This window comes from Centropristis striata, chromosome 6 (genome assembly GCF_030273125.1).
Source record: "Centropristis striata isolate RG_2023a ecotype Rhode Island chromosome 6, C.striata_1.0, whole genome shotgun sequence".
Lineage (NCBI taxonomy): Eukaryota > Metazoa > Chordata > Actinopteri > Perciformes > Serranidae > Centropristis > Centropristis striata.
Window position 1 is genome coordinate 8,741,931 of NC_081522.1, and position 26,477 is coordinate 8,768,407.

Genomic DNA, 26,477 nt, shown 5'->3' on the forward strand with positions numbered 1-26,477 from the left:
ATGCATTTTCTAGAATAAATTAAATTATGACGATTTTGTTTATTAAAATTACGAATAAACTGATTTTCTCTCATATCAAGCATCTTTCCATGACCTTCCCTGAGCTTGTGTTGACCTTTGTTTGCCTACACAGACATGCATTTCACCCAGGGGTGACAGATGGCAGTGAAACACACGTAATGCACTTGCTTCATCTTCACCAGGGTGACCTCATGATTTAAAATGCTTATCTCCAAGGCCTCTGTGATAGAATTTACTGTGAAAAATCAACCTTTTTTGACAGTTAAAGACAACTTACTGGGACAGGGGGTCTCACTTCACCTCTCACTTTCTTTTTTTAGCACAATTGTTCAGCCACTTGGATCCTGAGCATGACACACATTCGCAACAATCATGAAGCCCCAGCCCCCAGCCGCCCAAATAGGAGCGACTAAAAATAAGGAGCATGCCGCAACTGTTGCGCTTCCTGGGGTCTGACCAATCACTGGCCCATCCTCCTCGTAGAGCGACCCCGACTCCTGTTATCCTTATGGATTAGCAAATAGACTATGATCACAGAGGCTGAGTGACGTGGCCCGGGGTCCTTTATATACCCAACTCTTTCCTCTCGCAACAGTCAAGTTTAACAGAGACAACTCTAACAGTGCTGCTCCAGCTCACCTGCAACGAATCTCCATTTTTCAAAAAGGGACATTCTTCTCGGGGCCATAGTAAAGAGGAACGACTTGTCAAGAGGGTGCCAATTAAAAAAAAGCGGACGACCAGCTGCTTGCACATTGTAAATCGGATATTTTAATCCATCACTGTCCTGACATAAGTGGTTTCTTCGCAAGTGCATCCGAAAAATCTCCAGGCTGCTTTTCAAACTCCCTCAAGTTTGAACTTTCCTCCGCGAGAGCGCGCTTGCCAACGACCTGCTAAAGTTTTCTGCGCTGCCGAGCGCACAATTCAACACATAAGTGTCACCGAGGTATAAAAGTGGACACGGAAAAAGCCACCATGATGAGCAATAACTACGGCGAGGACCAGCTGCCTCCACAGTACTACCAGGCCACCGACTTTGGGGAAGAGGAGGACGACGAGATGCCAGCCACGGAGAAGGACCTGGCCGAGGACGCGCCATGGAAGAAGATCCAGCAGAACACCTTCACCAGGTGGTGCAACGAGCACCTCAAGTGCGTCAACAAGACCGTCACCGACCTGCAGAGGGATTTTACTGACGGGCTGAAGCTGATTTCGCTGCTGGAAGTTTTGAGCCAGAAGAAAATGTACAGAAAGCACCACACCAGACCCAACTTCCGTCAGATGAAACTGGAGAATGTGTCTGTGGCACTAGAGTTCCTGGACAGGGAGCATATTAAACTGGTCTCAATCGGTGAGTCAATGGAAACAATGTAAAATGCACATATATAAAAAAGTAACCGGGCTATTATTAGATAGGAACAAGTCATAAAGAGGGAAACTTTAGGAGATGAGTGTGACAGTATGAGCCTAATAAGATGCAGCTTTGATATGTAAAAGAAGAACCATTTCACATCTTCTGATATTTTTAAATCCATCATATCTTCACAGACACGTACATATTCTGTAGCTCAGAAGCCCAGGTGCTAGCCAGCAGTGTGACATGCCTTTCACAGGCCTCTGGAAAGATGCACTGGGGTCAGCAGCTTATTGGAAAGTTACTTCAGAGGTGCCACTGAGGTCATTAACTTGTGTCAGGGCCAAGCACTCGTGGCTTAATAGTATGCTTAAGCTGCAGCAATGTGGCACAATATGGGCTGGAAATTCACTAGGCCTGTGCTAATGAGAATGACAGGATTTATACATGTGGACAGCAGTCACACACACCCTTCTATACACAAACACACACTCATCTCCGTCAGGTCAGGGGTCAGAACGACTCACTGGGGCTCCTCGCTGACAGCCCCGAGCCATCAGCAACTCCTGTGAGGTGAGGATTAACTCAGGAGGGATTTAGAGATCAGACAGTGGTACAGATCGCTGAAGTTACAAGAAATTGTTGTGGATATGTGTCACATCCACAGAAGAGGACTTTTACTTCACCAGAATGCCACCTCTTAGAAATATTTAACAACTGAGGAGAAACTAGTGGCCCAGTATGAAAAAAGCACAGGTGTTGTAAGATGATGAGTTATGGTTTAATTATACACCTGTAGGCAAAGCCACAATTCATACAGGAGGAAAGTTATTAAAACTTTGACAGAGTATTTTTCTGTTTTGGTGACTAATGATCCTGCCACACAGTTGAGTGAAATTCCCGGCATGGCTGAGGCTTTGGCCGGCGGACAGTGAAGGCCAGTGTGTGCCCCTGAGTGTGTGTGTGCTCAAATCTCAGAGGACCTGGTGATCACAGGGGGGCAAAGGTCGCTATAACAGATATAACCTCAAAACCTGCAGAGTTTGTGTGTCCAGGATAGTGTGTTTTGGACTTAAATTGTTGGTGTGTATCTGGCACTGAGTCCCAGCTGGGAAGACACACAGCAGGTCAGACTGTTTTGACAGAAACAGGGCGTGATAATAGAAGTCCTGGTATTTTACTTCCTGGCACCGTCTTCCTCCATGCAGCTTTAGTGGGTCGATGCAGCCCGCTTAAGATAATGTCTCAGTCTCATTACAGTGACCCAGAGACACTAAAAAAATCCCCACAGGCTTAGTTGCACATGTGTCACAGTGTGTAACTAGACACCATTTGATGGATGTCTCTTTGAGCACACAGTTGCCCTTAAATCCGGACACGGCAGGATCAAAACTACACTGTGCCACGCCGGGCCACCTGCCTGCACCAGTCAAACGGTGACACATCAAACATTACCCTCTGATAGGAGGCACTCATCTGTGAAAAGATAAATAGTCTCAATAAAACAGTCCTGTGATAAACAACTGGCATCAAATTCCCTTCGTTATTAAAGCCTAACTGAATTAAGTGGAGTGTATCAAACAAGATTAGTCGATAAAACATTCAAATCAAGCGCTCCTCAGAGGTTCTTTGACTTAAATGGCTAGATTTCTAAATTAAGGAGGATTTGAAATGGCTTATTTGACAAACTTTTCCTCAGAGAACTTCTGGAAATGAGCTGCGTGGCTGCTGTCAATGAATCTAATCTCGCCACCGTTTTGATTTATCACACTCCAGCGATACAAGTTTTGGACGTAATTGAAATCCAAGTGGTGTTTATGCAGAGAGGGATCCACTTCCACATATCCTCAGCTGTCACTGTCTTCAGAGTGCCATTGTGACTGGATGACAGATTGTCAGGGGTCCTCAGCCAGACAGCTGTCTGAGAGAAAGGGGCTCGGGGGGAAGCAGCGAGGAGCATTAGATTCTTGTCTCCTCAGCAGTCAATCATCATTGTTTATATTTCTGGTCAACTCTGCAGAACAGCAAGGAATACTGTTTTGATATAATACACTTATGTATAGATCTTAGGTCATATGGTTTAGCTTTGGGGTGCCTTAATCAGTGATTGCAATATAGAGAATATAAACTAATTTACTAGTAGAGTGCACAAATCATCCCAGAAGAGCCCATAAACAATTACCAACGAAAATACAAGTGTACCAACAAATAGTGTATGTGAACTTTTTTGGAAGTTATAAATCCTCATGAAAACTTTTGTCTCTTCTGTCCAAATGCAGATAGCAAAGCCATTGTTGATGGGAATCTAAAGCTGATCCTGGGTCTTATCTGGACTCTCATCCTCCACTACTCTATCTCCATGCCCATGTGGGACGACGAGGATGACGAGGAGACAAAGAAGATGACCCCCAAACAGCGCCTGTTGGGCTGGATACAGAACAAGGTGCCCCAGCTGCCCATCCGCAACTTCAACCGTGACTGGCAGGACGGCAAAGCCCTGGGAGCTCTGGTCGACAACTGTGCGCCTGGTAAGACATGTGCACTGGCTTTAGCTGAGTCTCTAGGCCGGGGCGGAGTAAGTGCTGAGTCAGAAGACGTGCTGTGCCTGCTAAAAGGCTTGTTGTATGTCGAGGTTTTCCTTGGTTGCTATGGAGGTTGAGGTCAGGCATGTGTCAGTCAGTGTACGTGTAACAGTATCACCTTCTCAGAAGATTCTGTCTCCTTTGCTCCTCATTTAGAAATGGGGGCTGTGTACGTTCTCGCACATTGTGCAACACACACACGAGAATCAGATGTCAGACAGTGTAATCTGTCTCTGGAGAGCAGGTAGTGTCAGTGGGTTGAAGAGGGGTTGCTGATGGCTGCGGGACGTCCCTGCCAGCTGTCCCACAATGACTGAAGCTTTCACTCTTACTGTTTCGAGCCCCAAGGCCCAAGCTCAGGCTTTAGTGTTTATAGCCTTGCTGCTACACAACACCCCCAAATTTGGGCACCATTCCTCCTCTTCTGTCAAGGGGGATGCTTGGCTCCGCATCAAAATGCAGAGTTATCTGTCACAGGGAGGTGCCTAAGCCACAGATCCAAGGACCACGAGGCCACAGTTTGAGTCACTGCCAGTTCAGGCTTCTACTTCCAGCACCGAACATTAGAGAGTCCTCTTTCTCGCTGTGCTTCACAGAGAAAAAGGTGGAAGAGGAGTGCAGAGCAGTGTGTTTAACTGTGTTTATATGAGCCATTGATCTGCGGAGATGCATCTTTCAAACACTGTGCTGCAGCACTGACCATACAAGGTTCTGTTGTTTCATCAGCTAATACCAAACAGCAGGGTAACTGACGAAACTCGCTCTGTTTTTGCTGCTTTTAATTCAGGTATCAATGGACAAATAAAAGTTAACTGGCCCGACAAGGAAGAAATTATACCTAAGTGCCAATTTCTGCTAATATATCCAGTATTTTCTTATACAACTAGAGCATACAACCTCCTCCTTTGGTATTGCTGTGATGTTGCATTATCAAATATATGGCTATGGGTTTACTCCAGAGCTGACTCACTTTGAAGAGCACTGATTTCCCACCGTAACATTATGGAAGGCCCACCCTGCTGCCTCCCAACTGACAAGTATTTTTCTGCGCTCTGCTCCCTTGCAGATGCATATAAACTCAACCCTGTTAATAATGTGGGTCCGTGTCTACATTAATTGGATAATAGTATTCTGCGATGTGCCTGTATGGGCCTTTTGAGTGAGTAGCCATCACCAACACTAATCCAATTTAGGCATTAGCAGCAGGGAGGAGGCTAGCTTTAGCCACAGTGAAAGTACCAGAGCGTCTCGAACGTTTCAACAGTCGAGGGGACCTTTATTGTCACACATAGTGGTTTTCACAGGAGCAGAGCTGTGTGGGTAAGGTCATGCGATGTTGTAGTTGGAGGTGTTAGACAGATAGTAGTGACAGCCCAAGTGGCCTTATTATAGAGACAGCAGTGACTGCATTTGTCTGTGCAGAAATGTCTAATCATCCTGTTTGCTTTCTGTTAGGTTTGTGTCCTGACTGGGCAGAGTGGGACCCAAACAAGCCTGTGCAGAATGCCAGAGAAGCCATGCAACAGGCTGACGACTGGTTGGGTGTGCCTCAGGTAAGAAATGTTATTGATAGATGTAAGTCGCAAAGTGTTTTTTTAGTTTGCTTTAGCTCAGCTGGGTGTCTGCTGGGTGGAGTTGTTCTCACAGGACAATAAAAGAGAAGCAGATGTCTTCTCTACTTTTGATTGGCAACACAGTTTATACTCAGCGGATAGATATTCAGCGAGCACCATAATTTCCAAGCAATTAAAGGCAAGCACCAAGCCGCTTTTACAAACATGCCGCACCGCATGTACGTACACCTGTGAGGAAAGACTGAACTGAAAAAGGCAGTACAGTATATAATATTGAGCCCAGTGTTTTTCCAGGGAGATCGTGCTGGAGGGTCTCATGAAATATTTATTACCCACCTCACTTCTAATATTTCCATTTACTTTATTGTAGCTCTCAGTAAGTGCGTTTGTAGGAGTTTTATTTAGTAGATTTGTGATTTTGTGGAGGTGGGAGATTTCTGAACACCTTCTGAGCCAGCCACTGAAACAGAGGTGTAAATATGCCTGCGCTCATCAGAATAACAATGTGAACAGAGCCAGAGTGCAATATTTCCAGTCCCGTTTGTAAGACTCTGAGTCTCCGTATTGTAATGTGCACTATGCAGGTTGTTTACATGTTTGTCCAAGGCACGGGGTTAGCTGTTCTCCATGAGGCTTAGCATTGGTGAGATAGCCAGGGGGTGTATGTCATGGTTCTGCAGGCTCGGGGGCTGGAGTACAGTGTGCTGGCGTTGTTAAGGAGATGTGGGAAAGGTCTGGCTCAGGATAAATCCCCCCTGGCTGGCTTATTGAGGGCAACAATCCTTAACCCTGCTGTCCTGGGGTTAAATATAACCAGCGTGGAGAATGGCTTTGTGCCACAGTGTGATAGACAGGCAAACAAGTGCTGGGAGGGAGAAAGAAGTCAGAGGTGGGGTGAATAAATAAATAATATAAATTTAATCCTTAATAAATCCCATTGCGCTATGCTTAATAAAGAGAAGGCCGTATAAAGACTCAACCATACCCTTCTTAAAACTGAACTTTATCCGTTTTGTGGCTATAATTTTCAATTAAAACCCACCCAGTTATTCAAACACATTTTTAACCTCTCTTTTGCTTGTTGTCTTCCCGTGCTTTAGGTTATTGCCCCTGAGGAGATCGTGGACCCAGATGTAGATGAGCACTCAGTGATGACCTACCTGTCTCAGTTCCCCAAGGCAAAGCTGAAGCCCGGAGCCCCTCTCAAGCCCAAACAGCTTTTCCCAAACAAGGCCAAAGCCTACGGGCCTGGTGGGTAGCCAATAAGTAGCCATGGACGACTGTAAAAGTTCACACCAGTTTATGTGAAGAGTAGAAGAATCACCACACCCTTTGTTTCTGTATTTATATTACAGGTATTGAGCCTCATGGCAACAAGGTGCTGCAACCAGCTGTGTTCACTGTGGAGACTCTGGAGGCTGGCAGCGGTGAGGTCCTGGTTTATGTGGAGGATCCTGAGGGACACAAAGAGGAGGCAAGTTATATCCAGATCTTAGCAAACAGCCTGCAAGCCAAATGAGATTATAACCGGATAGTCTAACCCTCTCTTACATTTTCATGTTATTTTCCAGGCTAAGGTTAAACCTAACAAGGACAAAAACAGAACCTACACTGTCACCTATCTCCCTAAAGTCGAGGGCGTTCACAAGGTAAGACCAAGTCCACACATCACTCCACACAACACAGAAAACTACCTTACTCAAAGGTGTCTTTAAACTTTGTTTTGCTTTTTTCTTTTCAGGTGAAAGTGCTGTTTGCCGGTCAAGACATTGACAAAAGCCCCTACACGGTGAATGTAGCAAAGGATATGGGTGACCCCAGCAAAGTCCATGCCAGAGGACCTGGCCTGGATGCTACAGGCAATGTGGCAAACAAACCCACCTACTTTGACATCTACACAGCTGGTGAGTGTGGGAAATTCACATTACACAGTGCCATGTACACACACAGACAACAGGAATGTGATCTGATGAAAGGCTTTTAAAGTTTGTTTTTAACCAAAGTCAAAAGACTCATGAGGATTTTCTCAGAGAGACTGAAACTACAGCATCTACTCTGACCTGCAATAATTGGTCATTTTCCTGTCACACTCAGGTGCTGGTAATGGCGACGTCAGTGTGGTAATCGTCGATCCTCAGGGCAAAAAGGACACAGTGGAGCTCATCCTGGAGAATAAGGGAGACAATGTTTTCCGTTGCACCTATCGTCCTATGATGGAAGGGCCTCACACCATCCACATACTGTTTGCAGGCCAGGAGATCCCCAAGAGCCCGCACACTGTCAACATCGCAGAGGGTGAGCCATCTGTCTGGGTTGTAAATTACTGTCAGACAAATCAAATTTCTTATTATGCTGTTAGTGTCAGGGTGGTCTATCCATCACAATCAACAGTCATTCTATTTTCCCTGGGAACAGCCACCCAATATAGACCATAACCCTGCCTATCTGTCATTTCTAGCTCCACCAGTTGCTCCTCCCATAGGAGCTCCACTGCAGATAGTCCCTCAGTCAGTGCGCACCCCTCCTGGAGTGAAGGGTGGGAAGGGGGCTACCCCCCCAAAAGCTGGCCGCCCAAGTTAGTATGGTTGGCTGGGAGGAGCCTGTGCCCATTGCTCAGCCAGATCCCCCCAAACCTTTCCTGTGCTGCACCCTGCCGATGCCCCTCTGTGCTTTCTCTAAGATTTAGGGTGCCGCGGCTCAATGCCGTGCTTGGTCGCCTGCTCCATTTTCTTTCGTCCTGTAGCTTGATGGTTTTGTTATGTTCTGAGGGAGATGAGATGCAATGTTGTACAAATAGTTTACAGATTGTCCCACTTTGCATTTCTGTCTACTTTGTTCTTCTCTGTTAAATATCTTTGCTTGTGCTGTTGACATGTTTGTTTTTATCACATCTAAATTTGCATCAGCCGGCATTCGGTTTAAGCCTGCAGTCAACATTTCGGTGTGACTGACTGAAATGTTGACAGACGCTCCCTCGATGCTCTCAAATGTGTCAATATTCCATTCAACATTATGCACTTTGTGTTGTATGTGCTGCAAAAAGCATCATTCTCATTTGCAGGTTCTGTCAAGCTTTAAGGAATCCCAATTGAATTGGATATTTGAATGTCTTTGCTACTAACATTGCTGTCAAACTGCTGGCTACTCTCAGCTCCGTCTGCTTTGCTAAATATTTCCCTTTTTCACACTTGTTGTTGTTCCTTTCAGCCGTGAACCCAAATGCCTGCAGAGCTACAGGCAGAGGCCTTCAGCCTAAAGGCGTGAGAGTAAAGGAGGTTGCAGACTTCAAAGTTTTCACCAAGGGAGCTGGCAGTGGATCGCTGAGCGTCTCAGTCAAAGGACCAAGTGAGTCAGACAGCTCTCTCCTCTCTGCACCACTCCTCCTCGTACATTTTTAGAATTATTCACTTTGTTTGGGTGTCTGAAGAGTAGCATTCGCACAGGGATATAATAAACAAAATGCATGAAGTGTCTGTTGATAAGAATCCATATTGACTGTATTATTTATTTTCAGCTGGAGCAGAGGAGCAAGTGAAAGTGCGAGATGCAGGAAACGGTGTGTATGAATGTGAATATTACCCCCTTAAGCCTGGTAAATACACAGTCAGCATCACCTGGGGAGGCCAGCCCATCCCACGCAGGTAGGGTTCTATTGCTGCCTTTAGCTACTCATTAACAATGCACATTCACATCTGCACTTGCTAAAATTGTGGAATTCTGTGTGCCGTAGCCCCTTCGAAGTGGAGGTGGGTGAGGAGGCAGGTTTTCAGAAGGTGAGGGCCTGGGGGCCTGGTCTAAAGACTGGCATGGTGGGAAAATCTGCTGACTTTGTGGTTGAAGCCATCGGCACAGAAGTTGGAACTCTGGGTGAGTCAAGTGATATGTGCTCTTATAGAAGAAAAGTTTATTTCTTAAAATGTGTTCTGAATGTTAATGTTTTTATACTTTTGTTTTTTAGGCTTCTCCATCGAAGGCCCATCGCAAGCTAAAATTGAGTGTGATGATAAGGGTGATGGCTCCTGTGATGTGCGCTATTGGCCCACTGAAGCCGGTGACTATGCCGTCCATGTCATTTGTGATGACGAGGACATCAAGGACAGCCCCTTCATGGCCCACATCCTCCCTGCAGCCAATGATGTCTTCCCTGAGAAGGTAATTCCCAGTCACTGAATTATATACCATAAAGCAATTTGCTATAATGACCCAATTTTATTCAAGCAAGATACATTAAAACAACAAAATGTTGCAGGTGAAAGCATTTGGTCCAGGCCTGCAGCCAACTGGCGTCGTTGTGAACAAACCGACTGAATTCACCATCGACGCCCGCATGGCTGGGAAGGGTCAACTCAAGATTTATGCACAGGTATGCAGAGCAGCAGTTTGTGAAAACGTTGTTGTTTATTTATAAGAACACATCATTTATATTGCATGTACAGACCAGAGCTGACATACTTTTGTACCCACTAAGGACGCTGAAGGCTGCACCATCAACATCAAGATCACTGACAAGGGGGACGGCACGTTTCTCTGTGTGTACACCCCTGTCAAGTCCATTAAACACACCATCATCATCACATGGGGGGATGTCAACGTGCCGAACAGCCCTTTCAGGGTATGACACATGGTCACTTTCACACACGTGAACACACTTTCTGCACTTAAAATTCAATTTAATATAATGGTCCTTCAGCAATTATGGAAAAAGTGAGAGGACTGCAGCAGTTGTACTTGAAGCAACTGATTTCACCTCAAGTACTCTTTGAATGTATTAGGTGCTGGTTGGAGAGGGTTGTCATCCAGACAGAGTTAAGGTCTATGGGCCTGGAGTGGAGAAGACGGGGCTCAAGGCTAACGAGCCGACATACTTCACAGTTGACTGCAGTGAAGCCGGTCAAGGTGAGCATGTACCAGGAGATGTTGTGGGTGGTTACAAAAACACTTCTGAGTTTAGTTGACTCTTAATGAAATCAGTGCTGCATTAAGTGGATGTTGAAAAATACAAAGCACAGAATAACAGAATGAGTAAAGCTGTGCAATTTAGCTGAAAAAATTGAAGAAAGTCATTTGAAATGTACTTAAAATGAAGCTCTTGGCAGTGGAGCGACAGCTTCTATTTATTCAGATCATCTACTTTTGAATGACCTTCTTGAACTGCACTCATTGCTATGCACCATTAGGGGACATCAGCATTGGAATCAAGTGTGCCCCAGGGGTGGTTGGTCCTGCCGAGGCAGACATCGACTTTGACATCATCAAGAATGACAATGACACCTTCACTGTCAAGTACACTCCCCCGGGTGCCGGCCGATATACCATCATGGTGCTGTTTGCTGACCAGGTAGGAATACAGTTTCCAGTGCACGAGTGACTAATGAGTTATGTAAAAAAATTGATTTTTAAAATTTTATTCAATATCCCATAATCTTATCATTATTTTATGATTGGCTTTGACAGGAAATTCCCGTCAGTCCATTCAAAGTCAAAGTGGATCCTTCCCACGATGCTGGTAAAGTGAGAGCAGAGGGCCCCGGACTCAACAAGACAGGTGAGATCCATTAACACCAAAACCCAAACAACAAACAACAAAAAAATGTATAGGTATTTTCAGAAATGGTTCAGTTCTGGTTTAAGCACCTTATTTTGAACTGTTCCGCATTTAGACCAAAAACATAAATTGGTTCGGAACCTGAAAAGTAAAAGTAAAAAATTGTTTTTCTTTACCTGATGTTCAAACAAAAGTGGAGATGTCATATTTCATATCATATTCTGCAGGTTGGAAAATAATGGATGTAATAGTTTTTGAACCATTTCAAGAACGAGTGCTAACTGGGTGGAAAAAGGGTTTTAGACGATTATTCGACTAATTGGTAATTGTGGTCTTAGCTGACCAAGATTTTTGTCGCCAAATAGTCTTTTTTAAAATGTTTTTTCATGCTGTATGACTTGTATCTAAGAAACCTATGAGCATATCTCTGGTACAAACAAGATTAAACATGGTGCTTTGGTCTGATTCTTTTTCTTCTAGAGAGTCAGATTTACAGATCTGTTGATTAAATCAATTAATTGACTACCGAGTCAACAACTTGAGGCATTAGTCGACTAATAACTTCTTTGGTCGAGGACAGGCCAAGTGTTTGCATTTGAAAAACACCAACTTCAATACACTATTGTCATAGTAATGTTGTGATTTGTGTGCGTGTTTCAGGAGTGGAGGTGGGCACTCCAACCCACTTCACTATCTACACAAAGGGAGCTGGCAAGGCCAAGCCTGAGGTGCATTTCACAGCATCAGGCCCAGGAGAGGCGGTTCGTGACTTTGAGATCATCGATAACCACGATTACTCCTACACTGTCAAGTACACGGCTCTTCAACAGGTACAGTAGGCCTCAGTTTGGCCCATTAACATAAGAACATAATACAGAGATATTTCACAATTAAATAAATCAATATTCATTCTTTCAGGGTAACATGACGATTTCAGTCACTCATGGAGGAGATCCCATTCCCAAGAGCCCCTTCCACATCACAGTCGCACCAGCTTTGGATATTGGAAAGGTGAAAGTGGAGGGATTGGATACCAGTAAGTTACTTAACTACACTTTTACATTTACCATGTAAAAATATTTCATTGCAAAGGTTTAAGTGTTTTATGCTAATCTTCCTTGCAGAAGTGGAGGTTGGAAAGGACCAGGAGTTCACTGTTAACACAAAGGGCGCTGGTGGCCAGGGCAATGTGGGTGTGAAGATGACCTCACCCTCTGGGCGACCAATCCCTTGCAAACTGGAATCAGACAAAGCCAAAGGCACTCACAGTGTGAAGTATATTCCCCCAGAGGAGGGGCAGTACAAGGTTGATGTCAGCTATGATGGCAACCCGGTGATGGGAAGCCCCTTTGGGGTTGAAGCAGTGATGCCTGCTGATCCTTCAAAGGTAAAAGTTCATGAAAACTGCATGTAGTTCTACTTTATTCATATTTCATGAAATACAACATAGAAATATTTAATGTTTTGTATACCACATCTCAAAAACAAGCCTGACTTTTACATCACAGGTGCGAGCTTTTGGCCCAGGCCTGAAGGGAGGCATTGTGGGTAAACCAGCTCCATTCACTATTGACACAAAGGGAGCTGGTGCAGGAGGGCTGGGCCTGACTGTGGAGGGTCCCTGCGAGGCGAAGATTGAGTGTCAGGACAATGGTGACGGCACATGCTCAGTGTTCTACCTGCCCACTGAGCATGGGGAGTACGACATCAACATCTTGTTTGCTGAAAAGCACATCCCCGGCTCTCCCTTCAAAGCTGCAGTGCGCCCAGCCTTGGACCCCAGCAAGGTGACGGCTAGCGGGCCGGGCCTGGAGAAGGCCAAGGCGGGCGAACCAGCAACCTTCACTGTGGACTGCACCCGAGCAGGCGATGCTGAGCTCACCATTGAGATTGTGTCAGAGACTGGGGCCAAGGCTGAAGTTCACATCCAGAAAACTGCAGAGGGGACCTTCTCTGTTACATACATCCCACCCTTCCATGGTGCACACACCATCACGATCAAGTATGGTGGCCAGATGATTCCCCAGTTTCCCAAGGTCCTGCAGGTGGAGCCCTCTGTGGACACCAGCGGGGTGCATGTGTATGGGCCTGGAGTGGAGCCCAGAGGTAAGGAGACCAAGAAACTGAGCTTAAAGTCCCCCTCCACTCAAAAATGTGTTTTTCTTATGTTTATAACCCCTCAAACATCTGACTGTGACTATACTGAGTTTGTCACTAGAGAGGTGTTATCACAATTCTCTAAAGGGGGAGATCTCTGTGTACTTCCCTATAATATGAGATTCAAAACAATACCAGGCAAGCTCAATTTGAGTTTAAAATATTGAATCTGCCATCTGCAGATCGCGAGCTACAGCCGGCTTGCACTACTCTTTCACCGGTCAACTTAGCACCAGCAGCGGCTGTGGGCTGTGAGTCCCGACCCAGAATTTCACAAAGAGGGAGCCCCAGCGCCTTCTCAGAGTTTTTTGTTTTACTTTTTATGTTCAAACCAAATATGAATCTTATCAGAGTATTTTTACATACTTTAAAACAGAGACGTCAACCTGGGCTCTATTGTTTTGTTAGTTGCAGCCTGAGAAAGTACTATTTTGCTTAGTTCAAAAACAGAAAAAGTATAAGGATTTATAATGTCAAGTCTTAAAATGACTGAGTTAACTGGGTTTTGTTTCTCATCTTCAACAAATCACCTGAAGGGCTTTCTCTGTTTCTAGGGGTCCTCAGAGAGGTGACAACCCACTTCATTGTTGATGCTCGCGCCCTCAACAAGGTTGGAGGAAATCATGTGAAGGTTCACATTATCAGCCCCTCCGGCACCTCTACAGAAACCTACATCACTGACAAGGGAGATGGCACCTACAGAGTGGAGTACACAGCATTCGAGGATGGTAGGAGAGAAAAATAAAACCTTATTTAATTTTACAGTGCTCATTTGTGTATTTAAGGGATCATGCAGTGAAGAGGCACAGAACGACAGTGATTGAAGCAATATCTATGTCAAATTTGTACCATTAACAAACCCAACCTGCTGCAGATAGATAGAGGATTTAACAGAGGCAGGCTGACTCAAAGAGAGCACACAGACAGACGGAGAAATCACTAACAGGTGCTTGTGTGGGGCGCCATTTGGGAATAAAGCAGGAGAGTGGGAAAAGAAAGAACGAGAAAGAGAGGGGTATAAATACAGAATGATTCAGTGAAGCAATGATGTGAGGGGCAGAGAGCAGGGAGGCAGAGAGGCAGACAGGCTCTGTTTTATAAATAGTGTGCTCGGGAACAGAAGCTCTTAACCAGGCAGGTATGTGTGCTGAAGGCTGCCTGCACACAGCTATACGGCAGAGGAATGACAGGGGATATTAATAGAGACCTATAACACAAAGCAAAGAGATCACAGAGCACTTCTCCACCACCAGACATGCTCTAATATCATAGCAGTGCTGCTGGGAATCTGGCATATAGGCCTACTGAGAGGGCTCTGTCAGAAAAATGTTGTAACAGAATAATGAATAGGGAACAGATGTAATGCCTTGTACGTTCACCAGCGCGTCTGCGCTCTAGATGGTGTCTTTTATAAATAAACAGATGTTTATCTCCCTAAAAGGGAATTTGTCTGGCTCATAATTAAAAGCAAGCGGCAATAACCGAAAATATTTGCTTGCTTTGAGAACATTCAGGCAGAGAGGTATGGCATCAGCCACTGAACTGATGTATCTGTTTGTTTGCAGGAATGCATCTGATTGAGGTGCAGTATGATGAAGCGCCAGTGCCCAAGAGTCCCTTCAGAGTGTCTGTGGTGGAGGGATGTGATCCAACCCGAGTCCGTGCCTTTGGTCCAGGTCTGGAGGGAGGGATTACCAACAAGCCCAACTGCTTCACTGTTGAGACCAGGTACTGTTGGCCGACATTTAAAGGGGGCATTAGTGGGAATATGACTGAAACATGCAACTACAGTGGCACTCAGAGAGAGCAGACCTCTGCCAAGGCCAATGGTGATTTCACATGATCCTTGGCTGTCCCATTTCCTGAATTGGGAGGTCATATGTTATTTTTATTTCACTGTATTTGTATTGTATTCCTCACACAATACATTGATAGCCAGAAAAGGAAACAGATCTTGTGAAACATGAAATATGATTGGAAAACTAATTTTTCAGATTATTCCAATGCAACAAGAAAAATGCCCTATTGTGTTTAAACAACACACTAAAAGCTGTTTCCACTAAGGAAACAGGTCAGGAGAGCTATGAAATATGATTGGGAACTAATTTTCCCAGTTATTCCGCACATGAATGGAGCACAAATGCCCTCTCAAAGTATCTGCCCCTGATTCAGATCTGCTCCCAAATTAAACAAGTTCTTCCTTGGCCCATGCTACACCCCTCCACCAAGTTTCATGATACTTGAGCCAGTACTTTTTCCATAATCCTGCTGACACACCGCACTACAAACAAAACCTCCTTGACAAAGTTAATAAAATAAAGTGTTGGCTTCTCTCTCAGGGGTGCTGGTACAGGAGGCCTGGGCCTGACCATTGAGGGAGCCTCAGAGGCAAAAATATCCTGCAAGGACAATAAAGATGGCAGCTGCAGTGTGGAGTACATCCCCTTCACTCCTGGAGACTATGACGTCAACATCAACTACGGCGGTCAGCCCATCCCCGGCAGTCCCTTCCGCGTACCAGTGAAGGACCCTGTGGACCCCAGCAAGGTGAAGTGCTCCGGTCCAGGTCTGGGCAGTGGAGTGAGAGCCCATGTTCCTCAGACTTTCACAGCAGACTGCACCCAGGCTGGACAGGCCCCTCTGGATGTCAAACTCTATGGTCCAACAGGTGAGGACATGCTGTTTGACTTGAAAGCTCAAAGCTGACAAATACCAGCAAGTTGGCGGCATATGATTCCAAAATGTCTTATTTCTAGGTACTGTGGAGCCGGTTGGTGTGAAGAACAATGGCGATGGTACTCACACAGTTCACTACACCCCTGCCCAGGATGGCCCTTACACTGTAGCTGTTAAATATGCAGAGCAGGAAGTCCCACACAGGTACAGTATTAAGAAAAAAACTCCACCAAGCCAGGCAGTATGTGCAGATATGTCTTAATTAAAGTTCCGCTCTGGCTGGCTGGATTTAAAAAAGAAAAGTGTAATTCAGCAAATTTTCTGTTCCCATTTCTTTCTTTTGTAGCACTGGGCTCAGTAATTACACTTGATATTCTCTCTTTCCTCCACAGTCCATTCAAGGTAATGTCTCAGCCTGGGCATGACGCCAGCAAGGTACGCGCCAGTGGCCCTGGTCTAGACACAAAAGGTGTGTCTGCAAGCCTGCCAGTTGAGTTCACCATCGATGCTCGTGATGCTGGAGAGGGACTGCTGACTGTGCAGATTCTGGTGGGTTCAGCTACCTTTCGCACAGTGTCTTTTTAACCATAAGTCACCGTTTCAAATAACTTAATATTGTCTATTGACAGGACCCAGAGGGCAAGCCAAAGAATGCAACCATCCAGGACAACAGGGACGGCACCTACACTGTCTCCTATGTCCCTGACTCTACAGGCCCCTACACCATCACTATTAAATATGGAGGAGATGAGATCCCTTATTCCCCATACCGAATCCAGTCCCTGCCCACAGGGGATGCCAGCAAATGTCGCGTCACAGGTTCGCAAACAGTTGTAGATGGATTCATAACATTCTAATGAATAAAAACAATATATTACAGTTGTTGCATATATATTTATATTCAAAATCTGCATTTTTTTCTTTCCAGTGTCTATTGGAGGACATGGCGTGTGTGAGTAGCAGAGGCTTTGTTTTTATATTTGCCACACATTGCTTGGAAATCTTCATGCATTTATGCAGCTCTTCTCACCTTTAATTCTTATTCCCTCCCTGTCCTTAACAGCAAGCCTCCAGAAGCTGCAGACCTCAGAGGATACAGTTATCACAGTGGATGCCAAGGCTGCTGGGAAAGGCAAGGTGACCTGCAAGGTGCAGACCCCACAAGGGATGGAGCTGGACATGGATGTGGTGGAAAATCGTGATGGGACCTTTGACATTTACTACACAGCCCCTGAACCTGGGAAATATGTTATTACCATCCGCTTTGGGGGACAGAACATCCCTAAGAGCCCCTTCCATGTGGTGGTGAGTGAAAAAGGAACATTTTCCCTTCTAGCTGTTGTGCGATTAATCATTATTGACACACATTTACAACATACAAACTATTGCAGAGAACACATTATACATTAATTCATTCATTCATTATCCTTGACCTCTATCTGCACTCGGGTCACATTATACTGTACAATTTAAATCAATATACAAAAAGAACATGATTCAAGTTTTTTGTTTTTTTTTCTTTTACAAATATTCATAGTAATGTGTCATTAAACATTCATAGTCAAACCATAGTGCATATTTAAAAAAGAAAAAGAAAAATACATTCAAAAGTAGTTTGATTTATGGGTCTAGATTAATTTGGTGCTCAAAATGCTTCACAGCAATGTCTTGTGCGTGTGGCAGCACAAGATGTATGGCGTCCTCCTTGGCTGAGCTGTAACTTTAGCTCACTCAGTGGTGTGAGGTAGGTTTGCAGTATTGGTTGGCTATAAACTAATCTCCACCAGCTATTCTCTATTCCAGGAGTAGATGAACGCTTCCTAGAAAATAGTTGGATTATCTTGAGAAATCGGGTCATGATTTACGGACAGAGACATTGCTGTTGATTTTTTCAAATGTATTTTTGTTGGTGTTTTGAACACCACAAACCAAGTGTTATCTAGTTTTATTATATTCTAGAGGAGGTAGATATCTCTTTCACTGATATCTCCAACACTCTGCAACTCACACCAAAACAATCTAGATTGATAAAAAGGAGGAAAAATATGTTATCCGCTTTTGTGGTGAACTGTCCCTTTAAACAGTTGTGTCTAGATGCCCTCTTGTTCTGACATTTAGTTTTATGAAACCAAATGTTTCTCTTCTCTGTGTATTGACAGGCCCAAAATGAGCCAGTTGCTCCTCGTGACACCGTCGATCCACTCTTCCGTCCCGTTAACTTCCTTGTCCCCTTCACGCCACAGCAAGGAGAAATCACAGGTAAGATAAACACCAGTCAAACAGAAAGAACACACACACACACACACACACACACACACATCTTTTTTTTTTGGTCAATGACATTTCACCAAACCAATGTCAAACCACCTGTTCTAGGTGAGGTGCGGATGCCTTCGGGCAAAACTTCCCGCCCGCATATCACTGACAATAAGGATGGCACCATCACAATCAAGTACCAGCCCACAGAGAGAGGTCTGCATGAGATGGACATCAAATATGACGGCAACCACATTCCAGGTCAGAAACACATCACACTGGAAGGATGGGGAGTACAGCCTGGCAGATTTTTGACACTGATAGTAACACTGATTTTTGAGGTGAAAAATTCACTGATTACATGTTGCCTGAGTGAATATTTGGAATTAAAAAAGACTCAGAACAAATACCTTGATTAAATAATATTTTACAAAAAAAAAAAAAGAAATAAAGAATAAATTCAACAAAAATAAATAGCTAAATAAACATCAGTACTTTGTGTTCAGTATCAGTCAGTTGCTGACATTTTAATATAGAATTATAATGTTCTGTTAAAATGGTTTTCATATCTGCACTTATTGGAAAGCATATCAGCAGATAATGTCAAACCGATAAATCTGTTGGGCTTTAATAGGAAGTGCTTGTCAACTTTAAAAATAACCCTATTTTATTTAAGATTTTTCTTTTTTCTAAGCAAAATACAATACTATTCACATATCTGAGTCTCATCACTGTTTACCCATGATTATATCTATTATAGGAAGCCCTCTGCAGTTCTTTGTGGATGCTGTGAACAGTGGAGTGGTGACTGCTTATGGTCCTGGTCTGAGTTACGGCATGGTCAACAAGGCTGCCACTTTCACTGTGGTCACCAAGAATGCAGGAGAAGGTACTATACCTTACTTTCCCAGGGATATTTCTTATTTCACAGTGGATTTGTGGTCATATATCCACTATATTGCAGAAAAGTAAGAGTGGCTGTTTTATTCTCCCTCTCAGGTGGTCTGTCACTGGCAGTGGAGGGTCCCTCGAAGGCCGAGATCACCTGTAAGGACAATAAAGATGGCACCTGCACCGTGTCCTACTTGCCCACAGCTCCTGGAGACTACAACATCATTGTAAAGTTTGACAACAAGCACATTCCTGGCAGTCCCTTTACTGCTAAGATCACTGGTGAGGAAATAAATCATTTCTCTGGCTTTTTTTTTAATACCGCTGATGTATATTTATAGTGGACGTCTCCAGAATAAATCAGGTTCTAGGGCTTGACAAACATCTAAACCACCTTTTTTTATCTCAAGGGGATGATGCCATAACCAGGACATCACAGCTGAATGTCGGCACAGCAGCAGACGTGTCCCTAAAGATCGCAGAGACTGATCTGAGCTCTCTGACTGCCAGTATCAGAGCACCATCAGGCAACGAGGAGCCCTGCCTGCTCAAGAGACTGCCCAACAGACACCTCGGTGAGATATTCACCCGCCAGAAACACAAAATAACACGAAGAGAAGAACAGAGATAAGACAAATGCTCTTTTATTTTTTTTACTTCTTTGTCTTGATTTATTTTCCTCTCTTTGCCTTTTTTTTGGGTGGTGTGCAGGTATTTCTTTCACCCCTAAGGAGGTTGGCGAGCATGAAGTGAGTGTAAGGAAGAATGGCGTGCACGTGGCCAACAGCCCCTTTAAAATCATGGTTGGCCAGTCAGAGATTGGCGAGGCCAGCAGAGTGAAGGCTTACGGTAAAGGCCTGGTGGAGGCACGCACTTTGGAAATGGCTGAATTCGTTGTGGATACAAGGAACGCAGGTAAGATTTAGAGATGTTTTGGTTGGAAAAATAGAATGGTGACACATACTTTTTAAAAAGCTCTCTACTTTTCTGCTTTCTTTAGGTTATGGAGGTCTAGCATTGTCTATCGAAGGTCCGAGCAAAGTGGATATCAACTGTGAAGATGTGGAGGATGGGACGTGCAGAGTCACTTACTGTCCAACAGAACCTGGAAATTACACCGTTAACATCAAGTTTGCTGAAAAACACATCCCAGGTTTGAAGCTTTTTCTTCAAACCAGTACAAAATATGTGTAAAATAAAAAAGAAATCTGTTTATTTGAACTTCATATGTTTATGCCCTGCAGGAAGTCCTTTCACAGTAAAGGTGACCGGAGAAGGAAGGATAAAGGAGAGTATTACTAGAAAGAGACAGGCGTCTTCTATTGCCTCAGTGGGCAGCACCTGTGGCCTGAACCTCAAGATCCCAGGTGAGTACAGGAGCAAGTCAGAAGTGGATAGAGGGCAGCGGTCAGCCATCTTAAAAGAAATGCACTCACATTTGTATTCCCACTGCTTTCCTCTCGCTGTAGGAAACTGGTTCCAGATGGTTTCAGCTCAGGAGAGGCTGACCAGGACATTCACCCGCAGCAGCCACACCTACACCCGCACTGAGCGCACAGAGATCAGCAAAACCCGCGGTGGAGAGACCAAGAGGGAGGTTCGAGTGGAGGAGAGCACCCAGATGGGAGGAGGAGGAAGTCCCTTCAGAGATGTTTTTGGAGACTTTCTGGGCAGAGAGAGCCTCAGCAGCTTCGCCGGCATCACTGCCAGACCTGAGGGTGAGTCCAAATTTAACCCAAACATTAACATATCTTTGCTTTGTCTTAAACTAAACACTTAAACAACCTTTGTGCTGCTCTGCTTCATCCAGTTGAGAGTGGCTCTCAGGCCATGACGGCTCAGGTGACCAGCCCCAGTGGGAAAACAGTGGATGCCGACATCGTGGATGGAGGGAGCAGCACATACAGCGTGCGCTTCATCCCCCAAGAAATGGGACCCCACACTGTTAACGTCAAGTACAGTGGCCAACACGTCCCTGGTAGCCCCTTCCAGTTTACTGTGGGGCCCATGGGTGAGGGAGGGCCACACAAGGTCCGCGCTGGAGGACCCGGCCTGGAGAGAGGAGTGGCTGCAGCACCTTGTAAGTTCACTCAGAGGAAAGAAACATCCTATTCAAGACATGATTTTAAATATTTAATGAAATGTTGATACTTAAGATGAACCTTTGTTCCACCCTCTCCAGCTGAATTTAGTATCTGGACCAGGGAGGCAGGTGCTGGTGGTCTGTCCATTGCTGTGGAGGGCCCCAGCAAGGCTGAGATCTCCTTTGAGGACAGAAAAGATGGTTCCTGCGGCGTCTCCTACATAGTCAAAGAACCAGGTAAAACTTTTGCCGCCCACCACTGTAGAAGTTTCCTCATTTAAATGTTTTCTCTGAGTGTTTTTTGGTCTCTAAACTGCTCAACTTTTCAGTAATTCTTCCATACTCCCCCAGTTCATTTGATGGTAAAAGAAAATAACCTGTCTGCTTCCCCAGGTGACTACGAGGTGTCAATCAAGTTCAACAACGAGCACATCCCTGACAGCCCATTCATCGTTCCGATTGCTACACTGTCAGACGAAGCCCGCAGGCTCACTGTCACAAGCCTTCAGGTAAGATCACACACACATACACAAGCAGAGAGTTGACAAACACATTAATTTTTTTGCACAAAACAAACACATACACACAAAATATCAGGGTTGAATAACAGATTGCATGCAACATAATGTTTGAGTGGCTGCAGATATTTCTGTCTAACAGCACTTTGCCCTTGAAGTGTAATTGAATGCCAGCGTTGGAGCAGTATCCGCGACTATAATACTGTGATGCTGGCCAGTGATGAAGGGCTGGATTAACTGTCCCTTGCTAATGTGGGGCAACACAAGCTGTGCTATGTGTGGACAGTAAGCGAGTCTGTGATTGTGTTTCTGTCTGAGAGGACAAAAGGAAAAAAAAAAAAACAGTGAGCAGAAGATAAAGACTCCTTTAAAGATATCTGTGACAGCTCACCATATTTCTCTCTCCCCACTTCACAGATGCTTGTTTTATTTGCTTTCCATTACAATCTGCAACAATGCTAAAAACATGTATTTTTAGTCGCCTGAAATGCCACTTCAGAGTGCTTTCCCACCACTAGAAGCCAGGTGAAGTGCAATATCAGACCAACGTTTAAAATGTCACACTACCTCTCATGTCTGATAGGACTGCTCGTCCGCCTGTAGGGCAAAAACACTAAACGCCTCGCTGTAAACTCTGACCTTTTCTGCCTCTCACACCCAACCGCTCAATCTATTCTTGTCCAGGCGTGATGAGTCACACACTTTGTGTCCCTCGAGGTGCGGGTGCAAACACACACATGCGCATATATTCTGATCATATTCTTCCCTGTCTGTTGCAGGAGAAGGACTTGAAAGTAAACCAAGAGGCATCCTTCATGGTGCAGCGCAACGGGGCTCGGGGTGTGGTCGACGCCAAAGTCCACACACCCGCCGGTTCCTCTGAGGAATGCTATGTCACTGAGCTTGACAGCGGTACGCATCCACCTCACTTAGTAGTACAAAGTTATTTTTTAAAATCATTTAGGACTCATAGATCTAATTTTGTTTTGTTTTGTGTTCAGACAAAAGTGCAATCCGCTTCATTCCCCGGGAGAACGGAGTGCACGCCATAGATGTCAAGTTCAACGGATGCCACATTCCTGGAAGCCCCTTTAATGTGCGAGTGGGAGACCCGGGGCTGGTTGGAGACCCAGGCATGGTGACTGCACATGGTGCTGGACTGCAGGGAGGAACCACAGGTAGATATGACCCCTATCATTATAAATATGTATCACATTTGCTGATAATTCAACATGGTTTCTTGTGATTTTATTTATATTTTTAATTTGAATCAATGGAGCTGTCTTTACATCCTTTTCTTCTTTCCTCCAGGTTCACCCTCAGAGTTTGTGGTCAACACCTGTAACGCAGGCTCTGCCACTCTATCGGTCAACATCGACGGGCCATCCAAGGTAAAGATGGACTGCCGGGAGTGTCCTGAAGGCTACAAGATCACCTACACACCCATGGCACCGGGCAACTATCTCATCACCATTAAATACGGAGGGCCGCAGCACATCGTGGGCAGCCCTTTCAAAGCTAAAATCACAGGTCTGCTCGACAGTCACTCTCCCATCTGATCTGTGGATCTCACATGACAAGTGTGTCAATTATGAAACAAATGTTCCCCTGATAAAGCGTGGAAGTCAGGACAATGTTATGTCATCTTTGTTCATACTGCTCTTATGTAAAACCTCTCATACATTCCTGTCACTGCTAGGTGCATATGAACTATTTTTTTTAAATTCCTCGAAGTTCACTTTATTCGAAAGCGGTATGAATTATTTTCCTAGTTGAGCCCAGCCATTAGTCCACTTCCTTGCACCGTGGAGAGAAACTTTCCCCACAAGCAGCAGCATCTTTGCTTTCCTTATATCTTTGTCAATACTTAGTGTATTATGTAACGTCTGGACTGAGCCACGATGACTTAGATAACCTCTCTCTCCATCTCTCCCTCTGCTGCAGGAGCTCGTCTGTCAGGGGGACACAGCCTCCATGAGACCTCCTCTGTCTTGGTTGAAACAGTCACCAAGACCTCCAAGGTGGGCGGTGCCTACAGCTCCAGCTCCTCCTCTTCCACCACCTCATCAAAACTGGCATCAGATGCCAGCAAGGTGGTTTGTCGTGGAACAGGGCTGTCCAAGGCTGTGGTCGGACAGAAAAACAATTTTACAGTTGACTGCAGCAAAGCAGGTAAGCTGATCACCCGGATAAAAACAGAAGACTCAGACATATCTTATATTCATACAGTAAAAGCTCAAGTCAAACACACATAGTTTCTGCAGACTAAAGCTTGGCCAATTTTGGGCAGAGGAGCAAGTTATAAACACAACACAGACATATTATCACCATATAAAGTTTTATGGTGAATGTGCAAGCAAACAGCTGCCAGCAGAATCCAGCCAAACAAAGTTAGCTTTTATTTGGACTGAAAACACACTGTGAAAGGGTCAAAGTTCTCAGAAGGAAACACACATTGCACTATGGTAGCGACTTGTAAAACAGGAGCTAGTCACGCTCCACAGCATTCCTGTTTTATCGTCTGTTTTACTCTAAATTGGAACATAATTTATCAAATGCACACCATGCTGTATTGAAGAGAACTTCACACAAGTGATTTAGACCATAAACTTATTTGGAAAAAGTTTGAGGTAATAAATCGAGTGAGTAGGGTAATTTTCTCATAGATTTCTATACAATGGGACTTTTTTGCAGCCAATGCAGTCGCCCCCTGTACATTTTGTCAGAGCTTCTTTCCTGAAAACAGCTGTTTGCTAAAGCAGAAAACGAGGTTAAAGAGTGATGGTAAAGAAAAAAATTAAAACCAAAACAAAGAGATGCTGAGGTGGAGCTCAAGTGAACTGCAGAATCAGGTTAAAATTCTCTATGGGTTTGTCAATACGAACGACCCCTCTAACATTATATTTAATCACTTCCTCCAAGCCAACACAACCACATACACCTGTGCAGCTTGTGCGCACCACGATCATTAATTCCACCTCTCACTTCTCCTTGAAGGTACCAACATGCTGATGGTCGGCGTGCATGGACCTCATGCTCCTTGTGAGGAGGTGTATGTCAAACACATGGGCAACAAGCTCTATAACGTCACCTACACCGTCAAGGACAAGGGCAGCTACACCGTCATTGTCAAATGGGGCGACGACAACATCCCCGGGAGCCCTTACAAGGTGGTTGTACCCTAAAAAAAACTGCATCATTGCTGAGTCCCTTCCCCTCCACTGACCCAGCACTCCTTCCTCATCATGTGCACGCATCAATCAAACTCCCTGGTTCTTCTTTTCCGGCGCTGCTCTTCGCTCTTCAACGGATTACAATATACTCAACATGCACTAAAACCCGCAAGGACATTTGCTTACAGTTTTATTGATGACAGAATATCTATTGTGCCAAATTTTTTGCATTAATTCCAGAAATTACATTTACAAATATGCATTCACATTCATAGTGATGCAAAGGCAAACAGTGTGGTTTATGAGTCTTTGAGTGATGTTTGGCTCGGTCCATAAAATTTCCTCTTTCTGTTCTGTTGTGTTGTAAAGGAATGGCATCATATTTGAATGTGCAGATATGTTGGAGTAATCAACAGTATTACAGTGTGGTGCAATATGGTTTTGTATGGTTTAAGAAATAATTACTTTTTTTGTTATATTAACCTATTTTTGGTAAGTCTTTGCAGACCTAATAAAGATTTAATTGCTAACTTTCCAGACAAAATTGATTGAATTTATTTAAAGTCTCACAGTGCTGGCAGTTCAGCAGCAGGCATTTCTTACTCTTTAGATTTTCAGTTTCATCATGCAGCAATTTTCTGACCACTGCTGGTTCTTCCATCTGAGCAGCTGTCAAGATTTTTTCTCTTGATCACAGTCTACCGGCTGAGTATCCAGCCAGTTTTCTATTAGACAGATTTCAAGGTTTTTAATTTCTTTTTCCACATCTGGGGATCCTGTATAACCTTTTATTCACCTTTGACATAGATTCAACATGACTGATGAGATTTGCTCTGATGAAGACATCCAGGATGTTCTTCCAGTTCTCTCATTTACATCCTGTACTTGTCCAGATGCAATCACAAGATGGCAGCATAGTCAAGCTCTCCTCTATCTCAACCAAATACACAAAATCTCCATTGTTCCCAGTGAAGATTAACTACTCCATCCTTAACACAAGGGAGCCCGTGGAGCATAGAAACCAGAGGCATCAGCTTCCATTGTTTGTGTAATTAATCCTGTTGGATCAGAGATGGAACACAAGTGGTTTCTGTTGTGGCATCCTCGTGGGGTGGAGGGGAGATCCTGCTGAGGCTCAAATCAACCAGAAACAAGGGAGTTTCAGCCTTTTGCTTGTTCCCGTGCATATGTGTGTGTCATCATTTGTGTCTCCTCTATGGCCTGTGCATGTGTTCTGTATGTCCTCTGCGTGGTCTACGAGCCTCGGTCCCATGGTGAGTCAACCACCCAGCCTCCACACGCTGACACACACCACTAGCACCAGTACCATTCTTCACAGAGAGGAGCCTATAATTAGGTGCTAATTTTCTCTGGTTCCACTGTGACATGATGCTGGGGGCCATGGCGAGGTAAGACAGAGCGAGCGGGTACATTTGATGAACAGTGGCGAGAGCTCGACTCCGGACCATCTGGCCAAGTGGCTGGCGCTGCCCGCTACTGCCCATGCTGACGTTGGGACCTGGGCAGGGCCCACCCACGTCAGCCTGCTCCTCCGGACCGGGACCCAGGCGTCTGTCCACCACAACATGTTTATCTCGAGTGGCTGCCAAGTGAATCACAACCGCGTGGAAGATACAGGTCCTT

At 44.7% G+C, this 26,477-nt stretch overlaps 1 protein-coding gene across 3 annotated transcripts; it reads left to right on the plus strand.

Annotated features, from left to right (window-relative positions):
* The first annotated feature begins 581 nt into the window (after positions 1-581).
* Positions 582-25,368, plus strand: LOC131973223 (filamin-C-like). 3 transcript variants are annotated; one of them, XM_059335157.1, is made up of 47 exons: positions 582-1,375; positions 3,658-3,906; positions 5,416-5,513; positions 6,635-6,785; positions 6,890-7,008; positions 7,106-7,183; positions 7,276-7,438; positions 7,629-7,829; positions 7,993-8,109; positions 8,742-8,879; positions 9,049-9,175; positions 9,265-9,401; positions 9,493-9,686; positions 9,784-9,897; positions 10,003-10,146; positions 10,307-10,430; positions 10,712-10,872; positions 10,989-11,079; positions 11,740-11,909; positions 11,998-12,115; positions 12,204-12,466; positions 12,588-13,185; positions 13,791-13,964; positions 14,802-14,964; positions 15,576-15,904; positions 15,993-16,116; positions 16,305-16,461; positions 16,542-16,731; positions 16,841-16,864; positions 16,976-17,217; positions 18,072-18,171; positions 18,289-18,429; positions 18,929-19,057; positions 19,168-19,341; positions 19,470-19,634; positions 19,771-19,974; positions 20,060-20,212; positions 20,304-20,426; positions 20,529-20,777; positions 20,870-21,139; positions 21,242-21,379; positions 21,536-21,651; positions 22,440-22,572; positions 22,662-22,838; positions 22,972-23,190; positions 23,605-23,832; positions 24,658-25,368. In XM_059335157.1, exons 1-47 carry the CDS (start codon positions 1,000-1,002, stop codon positions 24,843-24,845), a joined length of 8,241 nt encoding a protein of 2,746 aa, XP_059191140.1. In that variant the 5' UTR covers positions 582-999; the 3' UTR covers positions 24,846-25,368. The 3 variants fall into 3 exon arrangements, with proteins under 3 accessions (XP_059191140.1, XP_059191142.1, XP_059191141.1); XM_059335159.1 differs by lacking the exon at positions 7,993-8,109 and having other exon boundaries at positions 16,841-16,871; positions 16,980-17,217; XM_059335158.1 differs by lacking the exon at positions 7,993-8,109.
* Positions 25,369-26,477: the final 1,109 nt, after the last annotated feature.

Excerpts from the sequence above, each read along its gene's own strand:
- LOC131973223 (XM_059335157.1), top strand. The coding sequence starts at position 1,000 with ATGATGAGCAATAACTACGGCGAGGACCAGCTGCCTCCACAGTACTAC. Across the intron at positions 14,965-15,575 it reads TGCTTCACTGTTGAGACCAG|GGGTGCTGGTACAGGAGGCC; the intron begins GTACTGTTGGCC and ends CTTCTCTCTCAG. Across the intron at positions 17,218-18,071 it reads AGAGCCCCTTCCATGTGGTG|GCCCAAAATGAGCCAGTTGC; the intron begins GTGAGTGAAAAA and ends GTGTATTGACAG.